Genomic DNA, 25,639 nt, shown 5'->3' with positions numbered 1-25,639 from the left:
TGGTGCTTGACATTCTGACAGGCTCTTCCACCTCTTACTCTTACTTTCCTGATCGTCCTATCACACAGGTAAATAAGTAAATGCATGCTACCTTAGGGTTTGTGTTTCCATGTTATTGTATTTGTAGCCTCTTTCCTCAATCCCTGTTTTCCCCCTCAGTATCCTCATGCAGTTGGAAAGAACACCCTCCTGATCGCCGGTCTCCAGGCAAGAAACAATGCACGTGTGGTTTTCAGTGGATCACTACACTTCTTCAGTGATGCTTTCTTTAACTCCCCAGTGCAGAAGGCTGTCCCTGGATCAAAAAGGTCTGTAATGTTTCATTACAGGATATACAGACATTTGAAACCAAATTGTTAATAAATATTAGAGGATTTGTGAAGTTATTGATGTGAGGAATTAAGACCCTCAACCAAACTAACCGTGCCATGCTGAAAGATTTTTAAACCCTCAGTTTGTTTTAAATTTCCATTATTTGTGATATACTCATTTCTTGTCAGATATGAGCTGACTGGTAACCAGGAGCTGGCAGAGGCTCTGTCCCATTGGGTGTTTAAGGAGGCGGGTGTTCTTAGGGTTGGCACTGTTACCCATCATCCTGTTGGAGAAAGCACACCCCCTGCTGCCTACACTGTCACTGACCTTGTGGTGAGTCATAGGCTACATTCACACAGTCAATGTGAGTCTTGAAATGTGCTGTTCATACAACAGTTACTGTAGCAGTTCGAATGTTGTCTGTATGAACAAACAACCGAAGTCACAACCGTATTCTAACAGCTGTAACTATAGTGAAGGTGACTAAAAGATGGCGAGGTCCATAAAACCAGCTTGTCCGCCGTGTTATTAAACAAATGATTCCCAATAGATGCGTGAATTCATCCAACAGCTCATAATTAACCGACAGCAGCTTTGAATGATTTTTAACCTCGTGCAGAGCACAGCTTTAGTGTCACACAGCTCGTGCCTGTGAGCAGCTGACTGAACACTGTGGCTGAATCTTCGGATGATGACACGCAGCTCATTTCTCAATCTCCGTGAGTTAACGAAACCCCACATGAAACGCACAAGACACATGTACAATGCAGCATGGATCTCACTGTACATGACGTAACTAACAACTAGTTGTTCAGTATGGTTCCATTCACACAGCACAGGTTTGCAGAGAATGCAATTGTGGGTGTCAGTTCGGTTACAGAACAGCGGAACTGTAACCGTATTAAGCACTCAAATACAAGTCTGACAATCACATTCTGCTGCTGTGTGAATGTGGCCATAATGTTTCACAATTTTCAATTTTTTTATCAACCAGTTGCTTGGACATCATAATCTGTCAGTTAAAGAGCGTAATATGATTTGTGACTGAGAAGCAGGGAAATATTTAGCTAAAAAGCTATAGTTTACTGCCATTCACTTATCCAAAGAGAAATAGGAATGCAGCAAAAACGGACCTTAGAAGACCTGGTACAATGTGCGTTTCTTTAGTGTACAGTAGTGTTAAGGCCCAAACATACTCTACGTAAGTACATGAATGCAGACACATCTTGCTATGCACGCTCTATTTCATTCATTGTTGCGCTGAAAAATGTGTCCGAGTGCAATTCATAACGTTCACCACCCCTGTCTCGCTGTTTTTTTTTTTTTAACATCATGCAGGAGCAACACGTTTTTATAGATGTCATGTCAGGTTGAAAATAACTTTTAAAACTTTTCATCTCTAGACATCTTTGTTCTGTTTTATTTGTCGTGCTGCATCTAGCTTTTTTTTTAGAGCAAGAACGCAATTGTTCATAGCCCCTAACCAGAAGGCCCCCATGCAATAAAGCTCACAGTGTACAGTAGGGGTGTGACGGTTCTCATTTAAAAACCGAATCGTACGGTTCGCGAACCATGGTTCGGTAAGCATTTGCTCCGCAGTTCATCTCTAGTTTAATAACGTTATGTTGATGCGTGTAGCATAATACAGTTAAGTTAAAATGTTGAGTTGGTCAGTATTTATTTATTTTATTTTTTTTAAGTTTAAAGAACCTAATGAAAATTAACCATGGTTTTTCTATAGTAATATTGTAGTAGCCACGGCTGAAGTGGGGACTGCTGTCACCATTAACCATTGTTTCACAACAGTAATAATGTAGTTTCCATATGGTTACCTTGATTTTAGTATAGTAACCATGACAGTAACAATGTTAATTTTGTGGTTACTATGATTTTACTACAAATACAATGTTTAAGCTATGGTTACTGTTGTAAAACCATGGTGAATTGTATTGAGGGCAAATCTCTTGAAGTGCCTGTTACCAAATAGAATATTTTTACTTTGGTTTTGGGAGTAATATTTTTTTATTTTTTTCCCCTAAACATAACAAATACCAAACCATACCAAAACCGTGATACAAACCGAACAGTGTGAAATTTGATTTGGTACTCCCCTAGTGTACAGTCATGGTTATATTGACTGACTAGTACTATCTGGATTGTCCCTACAGGAATATGGCATTGTGATTGAAATGCTGTCTGGTGGCAAGTGGGTGCCCTTTGATGGAGATGACATTCAGCTGGAATTTGTCAGAATTGATCCATTTGTCAGGACGTACCTCAAGAAAAATGGTGTGTTAGTACTTTAGTTCTACCATAAGTTCTCAGTTGTATGTATTTTCATGGCATCATTTACATAGGAATGCTTTTTGTTTAGGTGGAAAGTACAGTGTACAGTTCAAGCTTCCAGATGTGTATGGAGTGTTCCAGTTTAAAGTTGACTACAACAGACTGGGCTACACACACCTGTACTCCTCAACCCAGGTGAGAATCACAATTCATTAAGACTTTTGCTACCTGTATCTATAGGCTTCTGGTTAAGTATTCCATTGTAGTCTTCTGCAATAGTGATTATATGAAATACCATTTACATGGAATTTTTTTTTTAACAGTTCTTTTGTTATTCAACAGGTTTCTGTCCGGCCCTTGGAGCATACCCAATATGAGCGCTTTATTCCCTCGGCATTTCCATATTATGCCAGTGCCTTCTCTATGATGGCAGGACTCTTTGTCTTCAGTGTTGTCTTTCTGCACATGAGAGAGAAAGAGAAGTCAGATTAAAATGGGTACTAGTAATGAGTGAAAGGAGAAAATATAGAGGCTCCAACCCTCTAGCACAAGTCTGATGAATAGATATCTGAAATATGTTGGTGTGGGCTCATTATGGTGAGTTCGATGATGTGCCATTACATCTTATGGCAGTATGTTTGTATGCATTTTTGGGGGTTATGAACATCAATACATTTTTGATTTTTTTGGACTGGTTTGCCATTTGGATATTTAAATTAATTTAGAGGGGCACATCATCTTTTTATTTGTATAAAAGGCAACTTGAATTGGTTTTTAAATGGATCTCATGATACACCATGCACTGATGTTTGGCTCATGCCAAGAAGAGATTGTTTTGAATTCTACAATTTGGTAATGGATGTTTTTCAACCAAATTGTGGTTGAAACACCTGATGTCAGTAAAGTTCACATTCCACCACTGATCTTTTGTGCTTTCTTTGGTAAATTGCATCACACCATCAGTCATCAAGGAATAGCAAAAATGACTAATGATAATGGGTCTGAATTGATGGTTTTATGGGTTAGCTCCCAAATATCTACTGTTGATACAAAAGTTTAATAACTTTTATAAGTTTATAAATATAAGCCTATTTGTGATTTTCCATTATGTTGCCATGAAAAACACAGGCCATTTTTGGGAGGACTTTTATTGTGCAATTTATAAATTCCAATAAAGGACTTTCTTGTGAAATCATGTTTTAAATTATTATGCAACAAGAACTAGCCTAGTCAAAAAAAAAAAATATATATATATATATATATATTACATTTATGAAGGTTCAAAATAAGCGTGGAGTCATAAATGTTCCCTTGTTAAAGGTATAGTTCACCCAAAAAAATTAATTCTCTCATTTACTCACCATTTGGAATGCTACCCACACTACTACATATGAGTAGTATGTAATCCCAAACTCCGAATGTGATGTTCTTTTGCTGATGAGTTTTAGAAGAATATATCAGCTTTGTAGGTCCATACAATGCAAGTGAATGGGCACCAAATTTTGGTACCCTTTTTTCACTATCAATTTCCACTCACATCTTTCGTTGGGTGAAGTTTCTGGACCTGTTTATTCTTGTTACTTAACTAGTACTTTCAAAAGCTTTAGCAATCACGTCTAATGTGTTAAGTATAAGTAACTGGGCGCTAATCAAGTAACCTAAAATACTAGCACATAATTGAATACCCAAATTTACATTTGTGCTTTGTCCACCGCAAAACATAAAATAAATCTAAACCTAATATGTCCGTCTTTTTAGTGCAGCAAAGTTAGTTTTATATTTGACATTCGTTTTAACATTTGTGACAATACTTGTTAAACTCTAGGCAAATCACATTTTCAGGCCAATCCAACTTGGACATGTATGAATAGGTTTTCTTTGCCTAGCACAAAGCTGTATATATATATATATATATATATATATATACACACACACACACACAATTTTATTAGCCCTATAAATCAATTAAACAATTTAACCATTTGATATTATGACATCACAAAAATATTAACATGTTAAATGTTCTTAAAAATATCCCTTTCATGACACAAGGCTCTGTTTGTGGAATTTACATTCCATATGTTTTCAAATAAATATAGTAGTGTAAATGTAAATGTTTGTAATATTCCAATTAAATTAAACTCAATGACCACTTGACCTAGGGACATGAAACCAACTGTAAAAGAGTAATTCTACCAAACGGATGCCATTTCCACTTTGCAATTTTCAAAATGTTCATTAAGAACAAACTTTTTTTTTTTTAAACTTACAACTTGAAAGATATGTTAATCCTTCAAAAAAACATATTTTCCCACCTCAGGCACAAAATCCTTATTAATATTATCCTTTTTATTCACTCATGGGAGCCTTTCTCGTACCACACCGTTACAGACAATATGTACACCATTAGAGTAGTAAAACAAGAAATAGATTTTTAAAATCTAATGTTTTCTAATAGTAAAACGTCCCTTTTTTTTGAAACCATCAATAGAAAGTCTGTAATTTTAATACATTTTTGTATTTTTAGATTTTTAATCTTGAAATATGAATTCAACATTTCAATGGCCTCATTGTTTGTACTGAAAAAACAAATTCACTTAAAAAATACAAATAAAGATACATTTATCTGATTAGTCCACACAACAAGAACATCATTCAACATTCATTTATGTAAAACTGTATTTCCTTTCCATAAAATAAATTAAAAAAATGTCCCTGTGACGGGGTGGTACGGACAAAGTGTTTTTCTATATGATCTGCTGGTTTTAACCTTTATAAAACTGGGGGATGGGAAACATTAAAATTGGAGATGTAATGGCAAATTTGGTCATGCTCTGAATACCTGAAAAGAGCATCATAATGGTGAATGGGAGTGTCGCATCCACACATCCCTCTAAACTACAAAAAAAGCTGCTCAAAGAATACCCAAAGAGGTTGGATGAACATTTAATGTAAAAAGATACAAAGATATTATTTGAGAACATTGCTATTGCATTCAGAAATGGGGATGCAAACTTTAGAAACCAATGATATTTTGAACATTTTACAATAAAATTATTAACAAACAATTTTTTTTACATTTTCTTCCTTGTAATAATGAAAAAACATTTTCTAGACTTTGATCTTATACATCACAATACTTTTTGCATTCAACTGTATAAAGGAAGTTGTACAGTAAATAAAAAAGATAAATGATGAGTGACTGAAAGAGATAGTGAATGAGCAAATAGTGACTGAAAGAGATAGTGAGTGAGTGAGTGAGTGAGTGAAAGATATAGTGAGTGAGCAAGTAGTGACTGAAAGAGATAGTGAGTGAGCAAGTAGTGACAAAGAGATAGTGAGAGAGTGAGTGAGTGAGTGAAAGATATAGTGAGTGATGAGTGAGCAAGTAGTGACTGAAAGAGATAGTGAGTGAGCAAGTAGTGACAAAGAGATAGTGAGAGAGTGAGTGAGTGAGTGAAAGATATAGTGAGTGATGAGTGAGCAAGTAGTGACTGAAAGAGATAGTGAGTGAGTGAGTGAGCGAGTGAGTGAAAGATATAGTGAGTGAGCAAGTAGTGACTGAAAGAGATAGTGAGTGAGTGAAATATAGTGAGTGCATGAGTGAGCAAGTAGTGACTGAAAGAGATAGTGAGTGATGAGTGAGTGAAAGATATATAATGAGTGAGAGGGTGAGTGAGTGAATGAAAAATATAGAGTGCATGAGTGATTGAAAGAGATAGTGAGTAAGTGAGTGAGTGAAAGATATAGTGAGTGATGAGTGAGTGAGTGAAAGAGATAGTGAAAGATATAGTGAGTGATGAGTGAGTGAGTGAAAGAGATAGTGAAAGATATAGTGAGTGATGAGTGAAAGAGTGAAAGAGATAGTGAAAGATATAGTGAGTGATGAGTGAGTGAGTGAAAGAGATAGTAAGTGATGAGTGAGTGATGAGTGAGTGAGTGAAAGAGATAGTGAAAGATATAGTGAGTGATGAGTGAAAGAGATAGTGAAAGAGATAGTGAGTGATGAGTGAGTGAGTGAAAGAGATAGTGAAAGATATAGTGAGTGATGAGTGAGTGAGTGAAAGAGATAGTAAGTGATGAGTGAGTGATGAGTGAGTGAGTAAAAGAGATAGTGAAAGATATAGTGAGTGATGAGTGAGTGAGTGAGTGAAAGAGATAGTAAGTGATGAGTGAGTGATGAGTGAGTGAGTGAAAGAGATAGTGAAAGATATAGTGAGTGATGAGGGAGTGAGTGAAAGAGATAGTGAAAGATATAGTGAGTGATGAGTGAAAGAGATAGTGAAAGAGATAGTGAGTGATGAGTGAGTGAGTGAAAGAGATAGTGAAAGATATAATGAGTGATGAGTGAAAGAGTGAAAGAGATAGTGAAAGATATAGTGAGTGATGAGTGAGTGAGTGAAAGAGATAGTGAAAGATATGAGTGATGAGTGAAAGAGTGAAAGAGATAGTGAAAGATATAGTGAGTGATGAGTGAAAGAGTGAAAGAGATAGTGAAAGATATAGTGAGTGATGAGTGATTGAGTGAAAGAGATAGTGAAAGATATAGTGAGTGATGAGGGAGTGAGTGAAAGAGATAGTAAGTGATGAGTGAGTGATGAGTGAGTGAGTGAAAGCGATAGTGAAAGATATAGTGAGTGATGAGTGAAAGAGATAGTGAAAGAGATAGTGAGTGATGAGTGAGTGAGTGAAAGAGATAGTGAAAGATATAGTGAGTGATGAGTGAAAGAGTGAAAGAGATAGTGAAAGAGATAGTGAGAGAGTGAGTGAGTGAGTGAAAGATATAGTGAGTGAGTGAGTGAGTGAGTGAGTGAAAGATATAGTGAGTGAGCGAGTAGTGACTGAAAGAGATAGTGAGTGAGCAAGTAGTGACAAAGAGATAGTGAGAGAGTGAGTGAGTGAGTGAAAGATATAGTGAGTGATGAGTGAGCAAGTAGTGACTGAAAGAGATAGTGAGTGAGCAAGTAGTGACAAACAGATAGTGAGAGAGTGAGTGAGTGAGTGAAAGATATAGTGAGTGATGAGTGAGCAAGTAGTGACTGAAAGAGATAGTGAGTGAGTGAGTGAGCGAGTGAGTGAAAGATATAGTGAGTGAGCAAGTAGTGACTGAAAGAGATAGTGAGTGATGAGTGAGTGAAAGATATATAGTGAGTGAGAGGGTGAGTGAGTGAATGAAAAATATAGAGTGCATGAGTGATTGAAAGAGATAGTGAGTAAGTGAGTGAGTGAAAGATATAGTGAGTGATGAGTGAGTGAGTGAAAGAGATAGTAAGTGATGAGTGAGTGATGAGTGAGTGAGTGAAAGAGATAGTGAAAGATATAGTGAGTGATGAGTGAAAGAGTGAAAGAGATAGTGAAAGAGATAGTGAGTGATGAGTGAGTGAGTGAAAGAGATAGTGAAAGATATAGTGAGTGATGAGTGAGTGAGTGAAAGAGATAGTAAGTGATGAGTGAGTGATGAGTGAGTGAGTGAAAGAGATAGTGAAAGATATAGTGAGTGATGAGTGAGTGAGTGAGTGAGTGAGTGAAAGAGATAGTGAGTGATGAGTGAGTGAGTGAAAGAGATAGTAAGTGATGAGTGAGTGATGAGTGAGTGAGTGAAAGAGATAGTGAAAGATATAGTGAGTGATGAGGGAGTGAGTGAAAGAGATAGTAAGTGATGAGTGAGTGATGAGTGAGTGAGTGAAAGAGATAGTGAAAGATATAGTGAGTGATGAGGGAGTGAGTGAAAGAGATAGTAAGTGATGAGTGAGTGATGAGTGAGTGAGTGAAAGAGATAGTGAAAGATATAGTGAGTGATGAGTGAAAGAGATAGTGAAAGAGATAGTGAGTGATGAGTGAGTGAGTGAAAGTGATGAGTGAAAGAGTGAAAGAGATAGTGAAAGAGATAGTGAGTGATGAGTGAGTGAGTGAAAGAGATAGTGAAAGATATAGTGAGTGATGAGTGAAAGAGATAGTGAAAGATATAGTGAGTGATGAGTGAAAGAGTGAAAGAGATAGTGAAAGATATAGTGAGTGATGAGTGAAAGAGATAGTAAGTGATGAATGAGTGAGTGAAAGAGTGAAAGAGATAGTGAAAGATATATTGAGTGATGAGTGAGTGAGTGAAAGAGATAGTGAAAGATATAGTGAGTGATGAGTGAAAGAGGTAGTGAAAGATATAGTGAGTGATGAGTGAAAGAGGTAGTGAAAGATATAGTGAGTGATGAGTGAAAGAGTGAAAGAGATAGTGAAAGATATAGTGAGTGATGAGTGAAAGAGATAGTAAGTGATGAATGAGTGAGTGAAAGAGTGAAAGAGATAGTGAAAGATATATTGAGTGATGAGTGAGTGAGTGAAAGAGATAGTGAAAGATATATTGAGTGATGAGTGAGTGAGTGAGTGAAAGAGATATACAGTGAGTGATGAGTGAGTGAAAGAGATAGTGAGTGATGAGTGAGTGATTGAAAGAGATAGTGAAAGATATAGTGAGTGATGAGTGAGTGAGTGAAAGATATAGTGAGTGATGAGTGAAAGAGTGAAAGAGATAGTGAAAGATATAGTGAGTGATGAGTGAGTGATTGAAAGAGATATTGAAAGATATAGTGAGTGATGAGTGAGTGAGTGAAAGATATAGTGAGTGATGAGTGAAAGAGTGAAAGAGATAGTGAAAGATATAGTGAGTGATGAGTGAGTGAGTGAGTGAGTGAAAGAGATAGTAAGTGATGAGTGAGTGAAAGATATAGTGAGAGAGTGATTGAGTGAGTGACTGATAGATATAGTGAGTGATGAGTGTGTGAGTGAGTGAACCAAACAGGGTTAAGTTAACAGAAAATAAATTGATTAGCCTATATTAGAATCCTTGATTTCACACATTCAAACGGAAAGCAGAACCACCCCATCACATCCCTTACCACCACGTCACAATAAAACATGTGACGGGGTGTTAAATTTCATCCCAAAATGGCTGCAGATCTCACATGTGGTCAAGTTCCTCACATAGCATAAATGCATTCAATCTGAAATATAATTTTCTTTGCATTAATAATGTAAAAAATGTCATAAAGGACAGTTTCCCCTATCTATTTTGCGTGACGGGGTGGTTGGTTTAAGCTTGACGGACCGCCTAACATGAAAAAGCAACAAATAAACAAAGTAAAAGAATGTCAGTACTTGCCTGCTTTTGTTCATGGTGGCTACAAGGCTCAAATTATGTCATTTCCACTTTGTGATGTCATTTAAAGCAACGGTACATATTTATAGATAAAACAAGTTAGTGTGACGGGTGGTAAGTCAAACTGAGGGACGCACTCAAATCATAAAATACTGACAAAAAATAAGGTTTATTTTGAATAAATATATCTCATATATACAGGGACACACGTAATATCTTGAATAAAATAAAAGTTTGAAAAAAATATATAAAACGTAGGCCCTATATGCTGATATTTTAGATGCAAGTGTCATGTTGGTCAACACGGACATGAGAATTTGGCTATGTACTAATGAAAAATGATTAAAAATAGTATGTTACTCTTTAAGAATAGTATTTTTTATCATATATCATTTTAACAAGAACACTTGATTTAATAACTTTAAGCGCTGGAAACACTTTGGGAAATTTTTTGGGCCTTATGCATCTCATCAAACGTTGCAGACACAAATGGCACCCGTCTCATAGAATGACTCAAAAGACTTCATGTAGCACGAGGCTTGTTTTTGGGAGTACACGTTCAGTACTTGTTATACAGCCATTACAATTCTATAGTCATTGAGTTTAATAGATTTATAGGGATACTTAAATCTGTATAAAAAGTACTGAACGGGTTTCCCAAAAACAAGTCTTGTGCAATTTGAAGAATATGAGCGTTTTACAGTTGGTTTCATGTCTCTAGGTCATACGGTCATGGGTTTAATAGATTTATAGGGATATTTGAATCTGTATTAAAAGTACTGAACGTGTACTCCCAAAAATAAGTGTAGTGCTATATAAAGAATAACATTCTGAGTGTTTTACAGTTGGATTCATGTCTCTAGGTCATACGGTAATTGAGTTTAATGGAATTAAAATATTACAAACATTTAAAGTACTATATATATTTGAAAACATATAATGTAAATTCCACAAACAGAGCCTTGTTTCATGAAACAGAATTTTTTTTTTTATGTTAAAATATTAAATTGTTAAATTGATTTATAGGGCTAATACAATTTTATATATAGCCTCTATATATATATATATATTTAGCTTTGTGCTAGGCAAAGAAACCCTATTCATACATGTCCAAGATGGTTTGGCTTGAAAATGTGATTTGCACGGAGAGTTTAATGGGTATTATGTCAAATATAAAACTAACTTTACCGCACTCGTCTATTTTCAGCTTTTTTGTTGTGGCGAATAACAGTTAGCCGCTTAGCTAGCAAGTAATAGCTCAAAACAGGTCACACACAAAAAGAAAAGAAAAAGCCTTCAAAGCTTTTTCTTTTAAGCGGTCTAGTCAACCATATCTGTGACCGTATTTTTAGCTGGAATACATCGTTTGTGTCAGTTGGCGATGTGTATTTGTAATAGTTGGCTTGTGAACATGCCCGAGGGTCGGGAGCGCGCATCAGCTGATATCTGCAGTGAGAGCACAACCAGACATGGATCAACTCAAAGTCAAAGACAGGATCCTTGAAAATATCTCTTTCTCCGTCAAGAAGGTAGGACACCTCTATAACTGCTTCTATGATGTGCTTCTCACTCGAGTATATAATTTGAAGGTTTGTTGGGGCTGTTGCGGTTTACGCTTTTAAAATATTTGGGCCTCCCCCTCCTGTCTCTTAACGAAGACAAACGTCTTCACAACTTGAGAAAAATATTGAGTGTTTCCACTTAAATCAGTGTTTCATGAAGACCAGCTTAGATAGGTGGCAGTCAGGTGGCAGACCTTTGGGTACTTGTAGCGTAGTTTAAACCTGTGTTTATTGGTGAAATGACACGATGGAGTCATTCTGGGCTTGAGTGAAGTAACAACAGCATGTGCATCACTAACAGTGTTCAGCCAGTGTTAACTTAGTGACATGATGTGATCAAATGAGATCCTGTTATTAGGGTAGTCATGCGTTGCTACCTATTTTGTGGTGCAATCCGAAGTCATTCTGTTTCTGTATGGCTTTCTTGTTGTGCTTTTTGATCTGTCTGCGTTAATGTGTGTTTGCTCTTTAGTGATCTACTAACTTTTGCATTCCTGTCAACATTGTACAGAGTATCAGTGGCTTGCACACCCTGCCACCTTTTGGTCTAGTCATCCAGATTTTGCCATCAGGTGCTTAGCATTAGTAAGTTCTCAGGAGCTTGTGATGAAAACACCAGAAAGTTCTGCTTTTCACAGGATAACATCATACAATCACAGAATGGTGATTTCGTTTAAAATAATTTCACATCCTGATTAGGTAGTTCATCCAGAACCAAAATGAAAAAGACTGCTTGGAATGTCAAGACTAAATGCAATCCAAGAATTTATCAGACTGAACACCCTTTTTATATTCATGTCAAACTACTGCAGTCAAGTTTAAGTAATCAGTCTTAATCTTATCATGTTTTAACCTGCAGTTGCAGAGTTACTTTGCTGCCTGTGAGGATGAGACACCAGCCATCAGGAATCACGACCGGGTTCTTCAGCGGTTGTGTGAGCACCTTGATCATGCTCTGCTCTATGGGTAAGACAAACTGCTTAGAGACCTTTTTTTTATTCTAAACTTTTAAGGACAGTTTTGAGAGCTTACTGATCTTCTCTCTGTGTGGCTTGAAGACTGCAGGACATCTCATCCGGTTACTGGGTCCTTGTGTTACACTTCACTCGGCGAGAGGCTGTCCGACAGATTGATGAGCTCCAACACATTGCTACCAATCTTGGCAGAAGTAAGACCAAACTTTTACCACCTGCAATGACTATGATACTTGTATGATTGCTGTAAAGTAAATATCAAATATTTGCTCAAAGGAAGCAGGATGCATACATTGTCAATTTTGTCCATTACAAATATATACATTGGCACAGTTGTTAATTTTATGTCACTAAATACATTTGTGGACTTGTGGATTTGCGTACAGCTAAATATGACTTATGTTGTTCAACAGGCCGTGCCTGGCTCTACTTGGCACTCAGTGAAAGTTCTTTAGAAAGCTACCTCAGACTTTTTCAAGAGAATCAAGGACTACTACAGAAATACTATTACAAGTAAGTGACTTTGATATAATGGGTATTATTGTTCTTTTGTGGTGATGTTACGTTTCTAGATCAGGCTTCCTTTACACTGTAATCGAGTTATGCAATTTGTGAAAATTCTTTCCTCTTTCACAGGAATGCATTGGTTTGCAGTCATGACCATCTCACTCTGTTTCTTACGCTTGTCTCTGGGTTGGAATTTATCCGGTTTGACCTCGAGCTGGTATGACTGCTCATTGATTTGTCTCCTCTAGAATTTCAGTGTCTGCTCCACTATATTTCCCAGACTTGTAGTACCTTCAGGCTAATTTATATTTACTGGGCAATCAGGCTTCGCTTGGTTTACCTACAAATGATGGTTAAATGCATTGGCATTTTTATTGTGCCAATGTGTTTGTTTGGTGAGATTTCTCCTGTTCACGCACATCTCTGAAATTCTTGACCTAGGATAACTCCGCTGGTCAAAGAGCATTGATGATTGGTTAAAACTAATTGTAGGTGTGGTTTGGATGTGACTTTTTTTATTATTATTACAATTGCTTTTGCCTTCTGAAGAGTTGTTACCTAGGTTACTGACATTAAAGTGGATTACTTTTGAAGCACATCCTTCAGATTGTGCAGAAGTAAACTTAAAAAAAAAAAAAAATTTTTATATGATTTGCAGCACAAACTCCACAAAGACAGTGTGGTCACGACAAATGCATGGCGAGAGTTTGGAGTTTTTATGAACTCCGATCAATAATAACTGTTATAAATAATTTAAAATAACTTGTCACCAAAAGTGGACAGGGCTCTGTGACAAGTTTAATAAAGCAAAGATGCGATGCAGCTAAACGGACTGATCCACAGAGAGAAAAGCCTGCATTTTTGACATTACTTCCATGGCTGGAACAGTACGTTAAACGCCATAACATCACTATCAACAAACAAATAATTTTTTTTTCTCTCCCCAATTTGGAATGCCCAATTCTCAATGCGCTCTTAAGTCCTCGTGGTGGCGTAGTGACTCGCCTCAATCCGGGTGGCGGAGGATGAATCTCAGTTGCCTCTGCGTCTGAGACTGTCAATCCGCGCGTCTTATCACGTGGCTTGTTGAGCGGGTTACCGCGGAGACATAGCGCGTGTGGAGGCCCACGCTATTCTCCGGGGTATCCACACACAACTCGTCACACACCCCACAGAGCGATAACCACACATTATAGTGACCACAAGGAGGTTACCCCATGTAACTCTTCCCTCTTTAGCAACCGGGCCAATTTGGTTGTTAAGGAGACCTGGCTGGAGTCACTCAGCACGCCCTGGATTCAAACTTGCGACTCCAGGGGTGGTAGTCAATATTCGCTGTGCTACCCAGGCCCCCAATGAACACATTTTTAAACAATGTTGTGTGTAGTATAATCTCTGGCTTCGATCGCCAAGGGTGCTTTAGCTCATCCAGGAGAAAAAAGGTTAGCTTCTTCCATAGGATAAATCAGGCTTTATACAGAACATGTATACAGGACTCTTGATTCAACACATTGTATACGACAGATTCAAGTAAAACAATTGACATAAATTGGAATTGTTGAATGAACATTTTCTATACTCCGTTTTAATTGGTGACAGGATGTGCCATACCTGGATGTTGCTCCTTACATGCCAGAATACTACAAACCTCTAAATCTGTTGGATTTTGAGGAGAGGTTGCCAAGCTCTGATAGTCTGTCTCTGCACTCTTTCACATCTCTGACCTCCACTAACCTTGAGTGGGACGACAGCGCCATTGCCCCATCCAGTGAAGGTAAACTGCTCAGATTTAATTCTCTGTGTATGTCTCTCTCCTTCTCTATCTATCTCTGGATGGATTACACATTCTGACTTTTAAAATGTGAACAGAATCTAAAAATTCTAGGTATTTCACAACCACAGACTATGTACTGTAAATGGCTACACCAAAGGACTGCGGATCAGTCAAATCAATCTGAACACAGCAGACTCACATGGAAACAGACCCTCCTGTTCTGTGAGTTGCACAACAATCTGATGTAAAAAAAAAACAAAACATGGTTATACAGGAGTTGGCTTCCATTGATGTTGCAGCGACACCAGCTGAGTGGCCTGTTTTTCAGTTGAAATGTTTCCGTATGACTTCATTATTGAGTTGTGGAGCATCAATTCAATACCTTACTAGTTTTTCTCTGCAGTCAGCTCTAAAATATCAAACATGTTTAATAAACTCCAACTAGATTAAATCGTGGTCTAAGGGTAAGAAATTACCCATCATACAAACTGTTCAATAATTTCTGTTAATATTGATGAGCACCGACTCTATAATAAGAGCATTAAATTTGGTTAGTGTAATCCCGTCTTTTCTTTCTCACTTTTAATATGATGTTTTGCTTATCTCCCATTCTTTTACATACTTAACGTTGTTAATATAGTTTGTTCATCTGCACCAGAATGGCAATAATCCCTGTTCATGTTCAAGATGTGTGCAGTGAGTGTTAATAATCTTTGTGGACCTTCATGGTCACACACAAATGCTTTTATTTCATTCAATTGCACCTTTGTCACAATGTCGTTTTCGGTTGTCAGCCTTTACTTAGTTCCTCATGTGCCAAGTTTCACATTCAATATTTGTTATCTCTTCCTGTTTTTTTTCTTTTATCTTTCATTCCCTTCATCATTCTGTTCTTTCTAATGACGACTCTTATTTCTCCCTTTTTAGATTATGATTTTGGTGACATCTTCCCTGTGTTGCAGTCATTGCCAAGTGCAGACTGGGAAGGTGGGACATGGTTATTTCCCTCTTCTGCAATCTTAACATTTCCACTCCACCCCATCTATTCTTCCAAACCCACTAACCAGGATCACGCATGTCCATTTATCTGGGTACATGTTTGTTTCATGCACAGAACTTGTTATGGGCTCTTTTGCTTGTGAGTATTTAGTTGTTGTTTATGCACAGGTTACTCTTTTAGCCTAAATATTAATTCAATTAGTCAATTAGTTCTGCTGATAATCAGAAATATATTGATCGTTTCAATTAGTTTGAACAGCCCAAACCTCTTCTGCTGCGGGGTTTGTATGGGACGATACTAAAACATACTATAGTGGCTGATGCAGCTTAAATTCACTGTATGTTGCCAGTTTGAATTTCCTGCCATTGTACCTGTGCCATGTGGCAGCTGGTCTGCATGTTTTCTGCCCTGGTTTTAACCAACTACTCACTAATATTGCTCTAAACGTGGTGATTATAAAATGCTGACTATAATGGTGAACTAGCAGTGATTTAAATATTCCCCAAATACAGCTGATTTAAATAATTAGTTTTTTTGTGTGCATGAGAGATATTTATTTTTTGTAGTATGGCTGCCAAAATATTTTTTTTTAGATGAATTAAATGTCTAAAAAATGTAAATGGTTTTCTTAAAAGAGGAACCAAAGGCATTATAGAAGGATATATTTTGAAAGGAAAAATATAGGCAAAATTTAGACACATGAAGAAAGTAATGAGATAAATATTGATTTTTTGTTGTTGTATGTATTGAGAGGCCTTTTTTTGATAAATTAATGAGATGGAAATAGCCGAAGAACCAGAATTGTGTTTAAAAGCAACATATGATTGTTGTATGTCTGTGTAAGTCTGTTGTGATTCAATAGTTCAACAGTTTACCCCTCCTGTAGTCTTAGACCTGCTAGCACGGGGGCAGTAAAGCTTTTGTTGAACACAGAATCTCCACTTGAGGTCCCAATATCTGCCTGTCCTACCTATTTGAGATGTTTGTCTTTCTTGCTCTCACTTTCTGATAGAAGGGGACTTGTCTGATCTAGTCAGTGGGCCTCGTTCCTCAGGTTCAGACCCTCAGACTGTTGTCAGTGACTGTGTAGTGGTGAGGGCCTCTGCTGGCAACATCAGGACCACATCTCTTTCGCGAAGCCCTAGACTTCTACATAACCCCTTCAGTGAGGACTCAGACACAAACACTTCAGCTGATGTCACCCCTGTCCACATGGCTAGCCGTCAATTTTCTACAACAGGAGAAGACCCTGAGAATGCCAACACTGTGCTGGAGGTCATTAGGTGTGTCTTGAGCATTAGAGCTAACTGTGTTGGAGTTACGTAATGAAATTACGTAACCAAATGGAATTGATAATGATTTTCATGACTAATCATGACTTTTTTTTAAACTGGTCTACTGCACATTGCCCCATCTACCACTGGTTAGATAAACTGATAGTCCAACCCTGTGTCAGAAATTTACTTATCATTTTTCAATATTTGCCCCCATGGATTTGATTTTCAGGGGTGTTTTTTGCATATTTCATCTAATTATTGAAAGCAGGGGTGAGGAACGTCAGGCCTCAGGGCCGTACAATGCCCATTTTAGCCAGCCCACAAAGCCATTTGAAAAATAATTTAAAAAGCTAAAAATTTGCCTTGATTTTTAAATAGAATTTTACATTTGTTATTTCTATGCCTGGAAATGTCATGGGAATTTTTTGTATTTTTTTATAGTTAATATATTTTTATTTATCATGCTCTGTCTTAAATTATTTAATCAGTGTTACACTGCACTGGATTAAAAAAAACCACATGATATTGATGATTTTATATTTTTTATTTTTTATTTGACATTGTGTGATTTCTGTGGCATTTTCAAAATGAAAGGCTAATTGTTTGGGCATGGAAATTAGTTTTCAAGTCATGGAAATGTATTGGTTGAAAAGAGTGGGAACCCTGAATTGTTCATTAATACAAATTCTTAAGACTGATCATTTTTACCATTTACCCTAAGAATGTATGCCGTATTATGGATAACTAGGATTATAATAGAATATTAAGAACTTTATTCGATTTTACAAATAAGAATTCATTGAGGGCATTTTCTGCTTCCACATTTTGAATTTCAGGGGCATTTTCATCATTTTAGGGGGCATTTTTACTCTTGAGCCCCACTAAATTTCTGACTCACTCCATTGGTTTAATATGAATGTTGATGTGTTGGGCTGTTCAGGATACTCAAACAAGCAAAGCAATGTTATGACAGTGCCACAAGAAATCAGGGAAATCATCTTATGAATTGCTTACTTGTAAATTTCCTGAAGATTTTACATTTATGTATTTGGCAGACGCTTTTATACAAAGCGACTTACAGTGCACTTATTACAGGGACAATCCCCCTGGAGCAACCTGGAGTTAAGTGCCTTGCTCAAGGACACAATGGTGGTGGCTGTGGGGATCAAACCAGCGACTTTCTGATTACTGGTTATGTGCTTTAGCCCACTACGCCACCACTCCAACACCAGTTTAAACACCGTAGCTGTAAAATACTTTCAAAACATTGCTCGTTTGTTTGACCAGTGATCGATTTTTCATCAGGGTGGAATGGCTGAAAATAATGATTGTTTTCCAAACAGATTGCCTCAATCTCGTTCTGTACCACAGTGGTGCAAATACAGTGCATTCATAGAGTATTCAGACCCCTTTCATTTTTCACATATTGTTATGTGGCAGCCTTATGCTAAAATGCTTTTTACATCAGTCTATACTCCATACCCCATAATCACAAAGCAAATACAGATTTTTCATATCTTTGCAAATTTATTATAAATGTATTAACTGAAATGGCAACTATTATAGACAAGTCTTTTTGGGTATGATGCGACAAGCTTTGCACACCTGAATTTGGGGAGTTTCTGCCATTCTTCACTGCAGATCCTCTCAAGCTCTGTCAGGTTGGATGGGGACCGTCAGTGAACAGCCATTTTCAGGCTCTGGTTGTCCCTTAGCCACCCTTGCATTGTCTTTGCTGTGTGCTTAGGGTCATTGTCCTGTTGCAAGGGGAACCTTCGGCCCAGTCTGAGGTCCTGAGCACTCTGGACCAGGTTTTCATTAAGGATATCTCTGTATATTGCTGCGTTCAGCTTTCCTTCAACCCTGACCAGTCCCTCAGTCCCTCCCGCTGGAAAACACCCCCACAGCATTAGGTTACCACCACCACGCTTCACCGTTGGGATGGTATTGTGCAGGTGATGAACGGTGCCTGGTTTCCTCCAGACATGACGTTTTGGATTGAGGCCAAACAGTTCATTCTTCGTTTCATCAGACCTAGAGAATCTTGTTTCTCACAGTCTGAGAGTCCTTTTGGTGCTTTTTTGCAAATTCCAAGCAGGCTTTCATGTGTCTTGCACTGAGGAGAGCCTTCTGTGATGGTTGTCCTTCCACAAGTTTCTCCCATCTCCACACGGGATCTCTGGAGCTCAACCAGAGTGACCATTGGGTTCTTCGTCACCTCTCTTAACAAGTTCCTTCTCCCCCGATTGCTCAGTTTGGCCCGTGGCCAGCTCTAGGAAGAGTCCTGTTTGTTCCAAACTTCCATTTAAGAATTATGGAGGCTGCTGTGTTCTTGGGAACCTTCAATGCAGCCGAAATGTTTTTTGTAGCCTTTCTCCAGATCTGTGCCTTGACACAATCCTGTCTCTGAGCTCTGCAGGCAGTTGCTTTGACCTCATAACTTGGTTTTTGCTCTGATATGCATTTTCAGCTGTGAGACCTTATATAGACAGGTGTGTGCCTTTCCAAATCATGTCCAGTCAATGGAATGTTCCACAGGTGGTCTCCAATCAAAGAGTAGAATAATCTCAAAAATGTTTCAGAGAAATGGGATGCACCTTAGCTAAATTTCAAATGTCATAAGGTCTGAATACTAGTGTGATTTATTTAATTTTTTTTCTTTTTAATAAATTTGTAAAGTTATGGTTTTTGCTTTGTCGTTATGGAGAATGAAGTGTAGATTTATGTGAATATTTTTCTTTTTTTAAAAGGCTGCAACATAACAGAATGTGAAAAAATTAAGGGGTTTGAATACTTTCAGAATGCACTTTATTACAAACTGTACCTATAAACTCAGCTTATATTTGTTTTTCTGGTTATTTGGATAGTTATCTAATGCTGAAATTGGTTTTACATAAGGTAGATAGGATTGAATTAATATTTCCCGGTGTTGCTGTTAAAAATAATACTCTTTGTGCTACACCAGGATGTCAAGACGCAGAAGACCTGGTAAGAAACAATGTGGGAGGGGATCGACAGACTCTGTGAGCAGTGTTCAGAATGTAATTTCTCCAGACAGGCCTGACACTGAGGAATGTGTACAGATTGTAGTTGAGAGGGACATTGTAGTGGACAGCCTTAATGTGGATAAATGGGTTCCTCTAGAGGGGCCAGACTGTCCTGTGACCAACTTTCTGAGGAATGGGAGAGAGGAGGGAGAGGCTGAAGACTCTGGAGCTGGGCTGAGACTCCCTAAGATGACTGACACCTCTATGGACAGTGTGGGGCAACCCCTTCGTGAGGTCATGGACAGATTGAACGGCTGTCTGGATGGAGAGAACTGGGAGCAAGGTGAAGAGGTGGAGGGAGCTGATGGAGTCGGCAGAGCTTACACTAGTCATGATGGTGCCAGCTCTGCCGTGGGACCCCTCAACCAGCGGCCCTTTCGAGAGGACTCGGGTGGCGAACCCCCAGACCCAGACTCCCAGCCAAGCCCCAGCTTCCTGCAGGCCCCCATGCCACCTGCAGACTTCTACTGCTTTACCTCCCAGAGTCCAGACCCTGCTGCCTCGTGTGGTGGCCACCATGACTCTGCAGGGAATGGCGAGCCGCAGGATGTTCTTGGTGGCCATGAAGTTGAGAGAAAAACAGAGGCACCAGCCGCAGGGCAGGATACCTCCATCCCCATAGAGGAGTCAGATGTGGAGAAACAGAGTAAAACAGAAGAAAAGCAGGAGGAAGATAAAGACAGTTCAATACATGGCTCCCATGCTGCAGAGTTTAAGTGAGACAATGAATTGTGATTTTCTTTCAATCAATGTCATATTAAACTCTGAATAGCTATAATAATTACCCAATAATTGTAAATAATCTCATAAATGTATCTAACCAAGAGTGTGATGCATATTAAGATTTTTCTTTTTTCTTTTTTGTACAGGGTGGATAATAATCACCTACTGCTGCTCATGATTCATGTTTTTAGGGAAAATGAAGAACAGCTCTTTAGGGTGACTAAAATCTCTTTAATTTATTGTTGGTGGATGAAGACTTTTGTGTTTGCTTCAGTGTTGATCACAATATGCACTCACTGAGCACTTTATTAGGAACACTATACTAATACTGGGTAGGCCATCCCTTTTCTCTCAAACAGCCTTTATTCTTTGTGGCATTAATTCCACAAGATGTTGGAAACGTTCCTTTTGAGATTCTGGTCCTTGTTGACAAGAATGCATCAAACAACTTCTCCCGTTCTACCGCATCCCAAAGGTGTTCTATTGGATTCAGATCCGGTGACTGGGAAGGCCACTGAAGAACAGTGTGCTCATTGTAATGTTCATGAAACCAGTTTGAGTTTTGCTTTGTGACATGGTGGATTATCATGCTGATAGTTGCTGTAAGAGCATGGGTAAATTGTGGCCATGAAGGGATGCACAAGGTCAGCAACAATACTCAAATAGCCTGTGGCATTCACGTGATGATGTATTGGTATTAACTGGCCCAAAGTGCCAAGAAAACATTCTGTACACCACCATCACCAGCCTGGACTGTTGACACAAGACTGGTTGTGCCCATGGATTCATGCTGTCGGTGCAAAGTTCCTGCAAAGACCCTGCAATTTGTGTGCCTCAGGAGAAATCGAGATTCATCAGACCAGATTACGTTTTTCCAGTTTTCAACTGTCCAGTTTTGGTGAGCCTGTGCCCACTGCATCCTCAGCTTTCTATTCTTAGCTGACAGAAGTGGAACCTGATGGGGTCTTCTGCTGTTGTAGCCCATCCGCCTCAAGGTTCGACGTGTTGTGCATTCTGAGATGCTAGTCAGCTCACTACAATTGTAAAAAGGGGTTATCTGAATTACTGTAGCCTTTCTGTAAGCTTTATCCAGTCTAGCTATTCTCTGTTCACCTTTCATCAACTAGGCATTTCCGTCCGCAGAACTGCCGCTTGCTGGATGTTTTTTGGCACCACTCTGAGTAAATTCTAGGGCAGGGGTCGGGAACCTATGGCTCGCTAGCCACAAGTGGCTCTTTGTTAAAAATCAATTGGCTCCATGGGTGTCTCACCTTTCACCAACACATGATCATTTAAAACTGTCTAGAGATAATTTTCCAACAGAAAGTGTGGGTGCGATTGCAAAGCTTTAAGTCAGTGACACTGTTTTGATTTCCTTTCTTCCTAATTTGCCGTAAAGCCTACTCTTGGTGAACAAGGTTTGAAATGAACACCCACTGTATTTTGCTGATATACCAGCCACTGTGGAAGGTGACCTGTAAAACTTCTCGGAGTGATATATTACAAGAAATTAGACCAGGGTATCCGCAGGGTCTTGAAAAGTATTAAAAGGTGATAAATCAATTTTGGGAAAATTAAGACTCTTAAAAAGTATTAAAAAGTCTTATCACGGCTTTATAAAGTCTTAAATTTTGAAAGTATTTTTTCTGAATTAGCTGTCCAACAGTTTGAGTCCCAAAAACATCGTAAAAGTGTGTGAATTTAGTCATTTTTATTAAAAAAACGAACAGGTACATAAAAAACTAGGCTATTGTGGGTGTGTTCGTAAATTGCCTCTGAGGGCACCAGAGCAGGCAGGCGGGCGGAAGTTCAAAAGCACAATGTATGCTCTGGCGTTCCCAGTGCGTATTACAATGCACCGAAATGTTTTAAGAGAAGGTTGGTGAACTCATGAACAGAATGGGGAAGTGCAAATTTGCAGCGTCCTGGATGGAAATGCCGGACTTCAAAGAGTGGCTGCAGCCAGTCGAGGGGAATGTCAGGGAGGCATATTGTACATTATGCAAGAAAAAAATAAGTATTGTGTCAATGGGCATTAACTCGTTAAAGTCCCACATGTGTTGTGCTAGCCACAAAGCCGTTGCTAGCCGCCGAGAGCGGCAGCTCTCCATCGCTAGCTTCTGTGGTAATCGCGTTGCACCACCACAACCTAGTGCCAACATCGTTACGCCACTGGCAGTCGCACCTGAAGCTACAGCTACGACCCGGGCTGTCTCTGCTTCCTCATCTTCTGCAGCCGACATCAGAGTGGCTCTGGGCGGCACAGCAACACTGCGTGCTGAGGTGTTGTGGTGTCTCCACACAGCGGAGAAAAACCATTCACTGAACTCAAACGGCAGAGGGGAAATCTGGGACATTAATGGCACAACTGATCACGAAGTCCAACATCCTCAGAAGACGTAGTAAAGAAAAACGGAACGAATTGGTCCAAACTGAGAAGCTGCTGGGAACAAAATCAGAAGAACTGAGGCACATGTCAGCATGATTGTTGTTGAGGGTGGAGCAAAGTTTTGTTTTGTTTTTTAATAAACTTTGCTTTGATTTACTATCCCAGCCTATTTGATTTTTTTTTTGTATCAGAGTGGTCTATAGTCTTTATCACAAACTAAAACTGTTAAGTTAAAAGTATCACTGATGTAAATGGTTACAGCTTGAAGTGGCGGTGAGGTATTAAAAAATATTGAGAAGTTCTTGAAAAAGTCTTGAAAAGGTATTAAAATTAACTTCAAGATTCCTGCATATACCCTGTAGACACAAAGATGCATGTTTGAAGCGTGATTTATATTTTGAAGAACAGACTAAAGAAAAGCTGCCAATGCACGTCTGATTTATATAAATGCGCAGTGAGCTCTGCTGTTCACGAGTGCAATGAAAGTGCTTCTCCTAGACACACACACATGCATAGAGTTCTGAGCCTCGTTTCCCAATAACAATTCATCTTAGCTGTTAAGAACTGTTAAGAGGGATATTATGAAAGTTAGTTATTTTTTATGTGCACCCAGGGTGTGAAATGGCACCCGCCACCCACAAAATGTGACCAGGCTCAGTCCAGTTTGCGAGCTCCTCGTCTAAATGTATTTCTTGCGTGAGTAATTTTGCTCATCTACCTGCAACAGACGGGTGGCGGGTGACATGTAAGACATCTCGGAGTGACGCATGACAAGAAATGCTGTTAGTCAAAAAGACGCGCTTGAAGAAACACACTTTATTGTATTTTTAAGAAGAGATAAAAGAAAAGCCGTCAATGCGTGCAACGGGACTCTGTCTCATGGAACAAGTGCATGTAAAGAGTTATCACTCCTTTTTCTTTGTTTCATTCGACTGAAAACTGTTTGGAAGAATAATGTAATCTATGGGAATGCTGCAAATGATCTCCAATCATCTCGTGAGATACTGTGGGTTTCGCTTTATTTCCACGGAGCAGTTTGCTCATACACATTGTGAACGCAACTCTGCAGGTTCAGTAATAAATACAGGTATCTTTGTATTAAAGAAACAAAGATGAAAGTGATTCAATCATAAGTAGTACAAGACACCTTAAAATTTTGTTCTGTTTTCTTTTCTTTAGAACACTTTAGAAATGTCTTTTTTTAAAAAAAAATGTATTTCAATAAATTAATTACATTTTTAAAGCAAAATCAATAAAGCAAAAATATTCACCGACTTTGGTGGTTGACCTTGTAATTGGATATTGCAATATATTAAATGTGATTATCAATCAAATATTTTTTTCATATTGCCCAGCCCAAAAGGGAAGTTACATTTTTCATGAACAATTGTAAAATGAAGTAATTTTATGGAGACCCACATAAACACATGTACTCAATTCCATATTGCAACATGTTACCTATCAATTTTTGCATATTTGTTTGTTTTTGAGTAGTCTATGGGCGATATAAACATTTTAAAATAGTAAATTATTTGTTTGTGGTATGGCTCTTTCGAAAAAAGCATCAACCAAAAACAAAAAAATGGCTCCTTAGTGAAAAAAGGTTCCTGACCCCTGCTCTGCTTTAGGGACTGTTGTGCGTGAAAATCCCAGGAGATCAGCAGTTATAGAAATACTCAAAGCAGCCCATCTGGCACAAACAATAATGCCATGGTCCAAATAATTTAAATGTATATATTTTTTCCATTCTTATGGTTGATGTGAACATTAATTGAAGCTCCTGACCTGTTTCTTTATGATTTTATGCCATGCACTGCCACATGATTGACTGATTAGATTATTGCATGAATAAGTACGTGTACAGGTGTTCCTAATAAAGTGCTCTGTGAGTTTACAATAGTTTCAATCTTGCATCGAACTACTGAAAGACTTCTAGGCCATTTCCATCTATTAATATCAGTAGAAGACAGCACTTAACACGGGTGTAAAGGTCTTCCAAAACATTGAACACATCATATTTTTAGTGTCTAATTTATAGAACATTTTATAATTTAATTTGTAGACAATTATACTAATGGAGAATGCATTATTTGTGTTAATGTGAAATGCACATCCAAAGTTTAGTTAATACAGGTGCTCAACTGAAATAATGCAACATTCAGCTCAAAATTTTATATTTTTTGTGAGATTAAAATTCAAGTATATTTGCAAATATTGCAATATGTAAAACAATTATACTGCAAATCTGTGCTTAGTAATTGGTTTGAATTTGTACACAATATTTCAGATGTTTAAGATGAGTACAGGCCACATGGAAGGAGATTTGCAGCCCCTTTATCTGCTTTTGACAAATTGCTACATTTACCTCTTGCGAAAAGGTAAGCTGACCTTCCTGAAATACAGCAAGAATTTGAAAGACATCTGTAAAAGCACTTATTAATTTAGATCTTTTTGTTGCTGATGTGTGCAATTTCATTTTCAGGGGCAGCAGAGAAGCCCTACAGTGTTGAGGAGGCCGTGTCTTACAATGAGCTGGACTACATATCTGTGAGTGTGTTTACATGTACTTAAAAGTCTGATTTTATACTGAAATCACAATCCAGTTTTTGGGAAATTGAATTTACAGAAGATT

General features: G+C 38.2%; 2 protein-coding genes across 3 annotated transcripts in view; both read left to right on the top strand.

Moving 5' to 3' along the window:
- LOC127628967 (dolichyl-diphosphooligosaccharide--protein glycosyltransferase 48 kDa subunit) overlaps window positions 1-3,778 on the top strand; it is a 12,975-nt gene extending 9,197 nt beyond the window's left edge. The window contains exons 6-11 of the mRNA XM_052105968.1: window positions 1-68; window positions 160-308; window positions 501-648; window positions 2,484-2,604; window positions 2,690-2,796; window positions 2,944-3,778. The exon at window positions 1-68 is cut by the window's left edge and continues 26 nt beyond it. Coding sequence (XP_051961928.1) covers window positions 1-68; window positions 160-308; window positions 501-648; window positions 2,484-2,604; window positions 2,690-2,796; window positions 2,944-3,093 — 743 coding nt within the window. The 3' untranslated portion in view covers window positions 3,094-3,778. The remainder of the gene's footprint in view (window positions 69-159; window positions 309-500; window positions 649-2,483; window positions 2,605-2,689; window positions 2,797-2,943) is intronic.
- Window positions 3,779-10,998: 7,220 nt separating this feature from the next.
- The window catches only part of LOC127628776 (pleckstrin homology domain-containing family M member 2-like), a 35,364-nt gene continuing 20,723 nt past the window's right edge, over window positions 10,999-25,639 (top strand). Inside the window, exons 1-12 of one of the 2 annotated variants that reach the window (XM_052105652.1) lie at window positions 10,999-11,283; window positions 12,176-12,282; window positions 12,375-12,484; window positions 12,704-12,803; window positions 12,927-13,014; window positions 14,397-14,571; window positions 15,499-15,558; window positions 16,584-16,854; window positions 19,814-20,611; window positions 20,765-20,834; window positions 25,295-25,385; window positions 25,490-25,554. In XM_052105652.1, the coding sequence (XP_051961612.1) occupies window positions 11,224-11,283; window positions 12,176-12,282; window positions 12,375-12,484; window positions 12,704-12,803; window positions 12,927-13,014; window positions 14,397-14,571; window positions 15,499-15,558; window positions 16,584-16,854; window positions 19,814-20,611; window positions 20,765-20,834; window positions 25,295-25,385; window positions 25,490-25,554 (1,995 nt within the window). In that variant the 5' untranslated portion in view covers window positions 10,999-11,223. The remainder of the gene's footprint in view (window positions 11,284-12,175; window positions 12,283-12,374; window positions 12,485-12,703; window positions 12,804-12,926; window positions 13,015-14,396; window positions 14,572-15,498; window positions 15,559-16,583; window positions 16,855-19,813; window positions 20,612-20,764; window positions 20,835-25,294; window positions 25,386-25,489; window positions 25,555-25,639) is intronic. The other variant, XM_052105653.1, reaches the window with a different exon arrangement.

The sequence above is a fragment of the Xyrauchen texanus genome, chromosome 35 (assembly GCF_025860055.1).
Source record: "Xyrauchen texanus isolate HMW12.3.18 chromosome 35, RBS_HiC_50CHRs, whole genome shotgun sequence".
Taxonomy (NCBI): Eukaryota; Metazoa; Chordata; class Actinopteri; order Cypriniformes; family Catostomidae; genus Xyrauchen; species Xyrauchen texanus.
This window is presented reverse-complemented; position numbering and strand designations above follow the sequence as displayed.